Source organism: Diprion similis, chromosome 10, assembly GCF_021155765.1.
Source record: "Diprion similis isolate iyDipSimi1 chromosome 10, iyDipSimi1.1, whole genome shotgun sequence".
NCBI classification, from domain to species: Eukaryota; Metazoa; Arthropoda; class Insecta; order Hymenoptera; family Diprionidae; genus Diprion; species Diprion similis.
In genome coordinates, this window is record NC_060114.1 from 106,748 (window position 1) to 113,160 (window position 6,413).

The following is a 6,413-nucleotide window of genomic DNA, read 5'->3' on the forward strand; positions in this document are numbered from 1 at the left end:
GATCCAGACTTCGAAGTCAGATTCCTTCCACCGAACGTAACATCTTTAATCCAGCCTATGGATCAGGGTGTGATAGAGAAAATGAAGAGATTATATAGAAAAGAAGTTCTGAGGAGACTGTTTCTGGCAGAAGAAAACACCGAAGACAGTATTGTTCAATTTGCGAAAACCATAAATTTGAAACATTGTTGTTACATGATAGCTGATGCGTGAGCATCGCTAACAGAAGGAAATCTGAAGAAGGCTTGGAATAAACTGTGGCCACCCTCAGAAGAAACGCAGACCGAGATTCAAGAAGACATTTCTAATTCCGAGCAAGGTGGCATGAATGAATTCGTTGAACTCTTCCACGCCATCGCTGGATTTACAGAATGTGATAAAGATGATGCCGAAAATTGGCTGAAAGATGACACGAACGATCCCGGCTACCAAATTTTAACCGACGATCAAATCGTATCTTCAGTTTTCCACGACGAAGATAGTGATTCCGATGACAAACACAGCGACGAAAGTGTGGACGCCTCAAAGCAGCCCTCGCATGGAGAGGCCTTCGAAAGCCTGGAAACGGCGATGGAGTGGTACGAAATACAACCTGAATGTTGTCCAACCCAACTTCTCCTAAAACGATTGCGGGATTTGGCTGCAAGGAAACGAGCTTCTATTGTAAAACAGAAAAAAATCGAGGACTTTTTCCCAAAGAAATAAACAAATATATATAACGCCCACCATTTATAAAATATTAATATAAGTATGTATAGACACTTGTTTTTTAGTTTATATATTTTATACAGCATATGAATATCTATTATGTAAGCGTTATAGATGTTACCGAAAAGTACAATGTATCAAATAAGAAAATATGTAGTCCATCTGTTTGAAATACATGTACATATACGTATGCACATTGAACGAATCAGAATTTTCCTCACACTGTTCGGTTATCCGAAATTTTGATTATCCGAATGGGTCTCGGTCCCAATTAATTTGGATAATTGACGCTCTACTGTATAATGAATATATTTGTTGTAAAATCATCATTTCATTTGCATTTTTCAGAAACTTCGACGCTTACTTCGTCAGTCAGTTACAGGCAAGTATCTGTTGTTTCAAGCTAGCCTCTCGGGCTCCGATAGAAATCAACTTACGCAAATTATAATTGATAATCTACTTCAGAAGTCTCTCAAGTACGTATATTCATATATATTTATACAAGTGCTCGTTCGTGTATGTCTAAGGTCAAATTGGGGATAACTCAGTAATTATATTCTATTTTGCTCGATATCACAAACCCCGTTTACAGAAACAATCTTTTTTTTGAAGTTTTTTTTTACCCATTCTTATAACTAACGAGTTTTCAAAAAGTTGCGTCTCAACATGTGGCCAGGTATTTTTTTTTCTCTAACCTTTTTTATAGCAAAACTAAAAGTTCATGAATTATGTATCTAATCACATCATAAGATAGCATACAAATATAAATTTTTTTATCACCGCCAATTCTCTTCCACGTAGTGCGCGCCAAGTTAAATCTTTCAAATCATTTCACTTTGGTATGAGTGCAAGAGATAGCGCCATTAGTCTCACGCTGGCGAGAGAGAAAGAAAAGAAAAATATGAAATGTGATTAGTCTAATGTACAATATTCTTAGTAAACATGTAATGCCTAATTCCAGACTGACAAAAGCAGACTTTGAGCTTTGGAGTTCTGAAATAGTCTGCCTGTTTCCAAAAGAGAGACGGGGGATGTATTATGTTCTCTACAAAAATGGCGAACGAATATCACTAGCTTCAGGAAAGTTGTGGGCCAGATACGGTAACGTTAAGAAGAAGCTGAAGAAATGTGGACTTAATGGTTCTGCTCTAGTCGAGGAAGTATCTTCTAGCACCAGCGAGGAAAAAGACAAAGCAGAGGAAGCTTTAATTCAGCTTAAATCTGCATCGTTGGATGACGAGTACACGATTAAATTATTGTGGAACAGATCTTCGTCTTTAAGGAGTTCTAAGAGTGGTATCGCCGACTACTATTACGACTACCCACTTCTGAAATCGCCAATTGGAGCAACCTTGGTAAATATTTAATTTCAAATCAGATTTGCATGCTACTTTAATTATGTGGGTACCATATCATGCATATTCTCTCAATTTTCAGCTTCAGTTAGACTTTGCTCGGCTTAAACTTGCTGATGATACTGCCTTGATCAGATACTGGCATAAAGAGGCCAAAGGTATTTTACAGATAGCCAAAAGCAGAGCTGCATGTAAAGAGATTTTGGAAAACAATCGTAAGTGACATCCAATTCTGTGAAATCGTATACCATAAGCTAACAACAATATGGAGTGAAGTTATAACCTTTGATTTGAAAATTTTTTATCACCTTAGTTTTCAAACATTTTTTCTATTACTCAAGTCCACATACAAAAAAAAAAGTAATAGAATTATTCAATTAGAGTAATTTGTCTTTGCTATTCTTTGTTATATGTTGTATGCATGACGTCAGCTGTTTTTTTTTCTTTTTTTCTTTTTTTTTACATATAAATTTGGCTGGTAAAATCAGCAAGTCCTTTCGGAGTAGCATGAGGTTAGGTTAGTGCGGGTTAAGTCACACCAAAAATTTGGTTCACTTTGATTATAACTGTCATACAATAATATCAACTCGTGGGTGATTTCCAGAAAATATTCCTTCAGAAATTGCTGCCTTCCAAGTGCTGCCTTATCTCTTCCGACCAGTCAAAACCAAGGCTGGTGGAAAAAAAAGAAATACCTATCAACACTGAAGGAACAGGGTTATGGTTTTATCTTATGGATAAATGTAAGATCATTTCAACATAATATTTCAACAAGCAAATTTCATAATTTTGAATGCTGATTTTACTCCAAGGTTATCTGTTACTTGAGAGATGATATGAAATTCTTCGATTTTAAATGATATAACCGGTTAAAAAAATTATCTTACAAAATATTTTAACGAAAATTCAATAACTCGAACATCCATGTAACTTTGAAATTCATTTTGGAATGTTGATTCCATTCAGTGCTACTAATTTTTAACGCAGTATTTTGAATCATTTACAGGCTATCTGTGCCTTGCAAGAGGCGCTCGACAGCAGAAACGAATTCCTACAGAAGAACGGACTGACCTGTCAACCAGTCGTTATCGCTGTAGGGCCTCCAGAACAGTTGGAAGTGGCGTATGTAGTAATCAATGATGTGAAATATACGTTTCAGACGCTGGTAGCAGCAGTTGATTTCTGCTTCAAATCTTTTTACGCTCTAAATGCAATTTACCCATCAGAGTCTCAAATGGTATGGTTTTTCCTGCAAATTTATTTCTACAAAATTCCTTGCGACAAACCATTTGTTGCCACGGAAAGTCTGATTTCCGATCTCAAATCTCTTAGCACGGTTGGGAAATCAAGCTCTGATTCTACAGATTCTGAATAAGTACCTACGTATCGGTAGATTAAATCAGATCACCCGTTTAGGTAAAAATTGGTTCGGTTCCTGCTCTTGTTGTTTTAATTGCTCTCGTGACTCAATCCTTGTATCAAACCAGCGCCGTGCCTAAATCATATGGCGCCTGGTGCGATCTGTTTTAGTGGCGCCCCCCCCCCCCCCCCCTTCAGGACTCAAAGCTGAACTTTTCGTGCCTTTATTCTTGCGAATTCAGCGATAAGTTCGTCATAGTCTAACGATTCACATAGATCGGATTCTATAGAAATCGTCGATAGCCCAACCAAACGCTCTTGGCTCATGGTAGAACGTAAATAGTTTTTTATTATTTTCAATTTGCTGAAACTACGGTCCCCGGAAGCGACTGAAACTGGAAGGGTTAGAAGAATTCGTAGCGCTACCACAGTATTTGGGTACATAGATTTCATATCATACTTGTGCAGGTGATTTAGTACCTCTAAAGGTGTGCTATTTTTTGGCAAAAAGGTCGACAAGTCTTTTAGTTCTTGGCAAAAATCAATGGCATCATCAATATCTGTACTGTCTCCATCAGTTAGAAATTTAGACAACTTTTGACAAGCTTTGAGAACATCTGAATCGCTTGCAGCTCTCAAGTTGGTGATATTGTAGAGAAATTGAAAATGATCATTGTGAGACCGGAGCAGTTTGAAACGCTCTTCGATGGAAGACATCGCCGTATCAATTATGAAATGGAAAAAATCGACTCTAAATTTTGCTGTCGGATCTGATAGTGTCTCATCTTGTGATTCGTAATCGAAGTGCCTCTTCTTGCGTCGCATACGAACACCGCTGATCGGCTGAAAACAAGGCTCAACTTCTACCTCGGTAGCTACATCTTTGGCACGTTCAATTAAATTAGCAAAACTTTCATCGGATCTATACTCTTGGAGAAATTTTGACACTTCAGAAAGGAGCTGGCTGCAGTCCGAAATGTGTAATTCTGGACTTTGTAGCATTTTTGAAACGATATTCACTTTTGACAATACATCATACCAAATTAAAATGCTACATATGAACTTGAAGTCAGAAATGCGTGCAGCCAAACTTTTTGCTTCGTGTTGCGTCAGCTTATCTCTGCCTTCACCCATAGAAATTTCAATCAGAGCGTCATAAACCTCTCCGAGCTGAAAGCGCAAAGGTTTTAAAGCATCGATACGACTCTCCCATCTTGTTGTGCTAACTGCTTTTACGGTCAATGATGTTATATGCCTTTTCAGTACATCCCATCGCATTGTCGATCCCGAGAAAAATACATACAGCTGCTGAATTATATCGAAAAACCCAACAGTTTCACCAGAAGCAGCAGCCGCGTCATGAACGACAAGATTCAACGAATGACAAGAGCACGGGACGAATGTAGCTCGTGGATTGATTTGCAAGATTCTGTTCTGAACTCCTGATCGCTTACCTTTCATATTTGCGCCATTATCATAGCCTTGTCCCCGCATGTTACCTATTGGTATACCGAGGTTATTCAATTGATCTAAAATGACGTTAGTGAGTCCTTCTCCCGTGGTAATGACAACCGGTAGAAAACCAAAAAAGTGCTCTCGTATTTGATGGGTGTTCTGTCTGTCATCAAATGTCACGAATCTTATAATAATTGAGAGTTGTTCTTGGCGACTTTTATCGGGCGTGCAATCCAAAATTATTGAGTAATATTTGGCAGCTGAGATTAACTGTACCAAATGATCTCTGATTTTATTTGATATTAACAATATCAATTCATTTTGTATTTTGTTACTAAAGTAATGGTAATTTGTTTCGTGATTAGTTACACGTCGCAAGTGTTGTGCCAGGGTCATATCAAATTTACCGAGAGTTCAACTAACTTTAGAAAATTCCCATCATTACAGTCGTATAACTTACTCGATGATCCCCGCAGTGCAAGAGATTGTCCTGCCAGAAATTGTAGAATAGCAATTATTCGTTTTAAAACCTCATGCCAATAGTTTTTCTCAACGCCCATCATGCGTTCATGTTCTGCATCTATCGTTTGGTGCAGTCTTAAACGTGAACTAAATTCCTTCCACTGTTTGAAAGCTTCACAATGTTCACCAGATTTTTCATGGGTTGAAATTTTTTGTGCGAGATGATTCCAATCAGACGTACCTGTGACGGGCCAGTATCTACGATCCTTAGAGAATAACAGACAGCAAAAGCAGTACGTGGCGTCTCGTGATATTGAGTATAACAGCCATGGTCAAGTGAATATTTCACCACTCTTTAAACGACGCTCGTAATGTAAAGCGGAAAAATGTCTGTTATTCTTATCACAAGGAAAAGAAAACTCTTTTACTTGAACGGGACCTCTTTCGACTAAAATTGCTCTCAAGGTATCGGTTATATTCCAATCAGCAGGGTCCGAAGAAACTAAATCTGATCGCGTATTTGCAGCTTCCTCGGCATGAACCTGAGGGACCATGCAAGTTTCTGTAACTGAATTTTCAGTATCATCACGATTACTCATGGCTATTGTCCGTAGAGAGGCTTCAAGTTCCGGGCATGGCCTTTTTGATGGTGGCTCATAATTCACATCATCTGCAGCAATATCTTCAGACGTGACAGTTGATGCTGCATTAGTTGCTGCAGATTCAGTTAAAACAAGTGCAGAATCGAGACTATTACAACTATAAGTACCGGAGTATCATCAACGGCGCAAACTGAACAGCTAGGTTTGAAGAAAGTTGTCAATATTCTACGCTGCTTTTGGTCTGCAGCTTCTCTTGCCATTTTTTGTTTCCGAAATTCCGCGCCTAACTTTTTCTTTCTAACCGCCGACATATTTAAACTGAAACCTGTTACTCGAAAACAGGCAAAACAGCAACTCAAATAAATGAACCTGTTTGATAACTATTCGAAACCAAATAAAATGTATAGAGTAAAAAACGTTACGGATGCAAGTACTATACCGGGACCATCTCTAGAAACTAAACAGGAACTGC

General features: G+C 38.2%; 1 protein-coding gene across 1 annotated transcript; it reads right to left on the reverse strand.

The window, feature by feature from the left end:
• Nucleotides 1–3,623: 3,623 nt before the first annotated feature.
• On the reverse strand, nt 3,624–6,201 carry LOC124410892 (zinc finger MYM-type protein 1-like). Its single transcript, XM_046889593.1, has 4 exons — nt 6,138–6,201; nt 5,768–6,054; nt 5,301–5,605; nt 3,624–5,163 (listed from the first exon to the last, which is right to left on the reverse strand). The coding sequence occupies exons 1-4, from the start codon at nt 6,199–6,201 to the stop codon at nt 3,624–3,626; spliced, it is 2,196 nt and encodes a 731-aa protein (XP_046745549.1).
• Between the last annotated feature and the right edge of the window lie 212 nt (nt 6,202–6,413).

Coding starts and splice junctions, on each gene's coding strand:
- LOC124410892 (XM_046889593.1), bottom strand. CDS start 6,201: ATGGCAAGAGAAGCTGCAGACCAAAAGCAGCGTAGAATATTGACAACT. Junction 6,055..6,137: donor AACTTTCTTCAAACCTAGCT/GTTCAGTTTGCG, acceptor CTGAATCTGCAG/CAACTAATGCAGCATCAACT. Junction 5,606..5,767: donor TCGAAAGAGGTCCCGTTCAA/GTAAAAGAGTTT, acceptor TTATTCTCTAAG/GATCGTAGATACTGGCCCGT.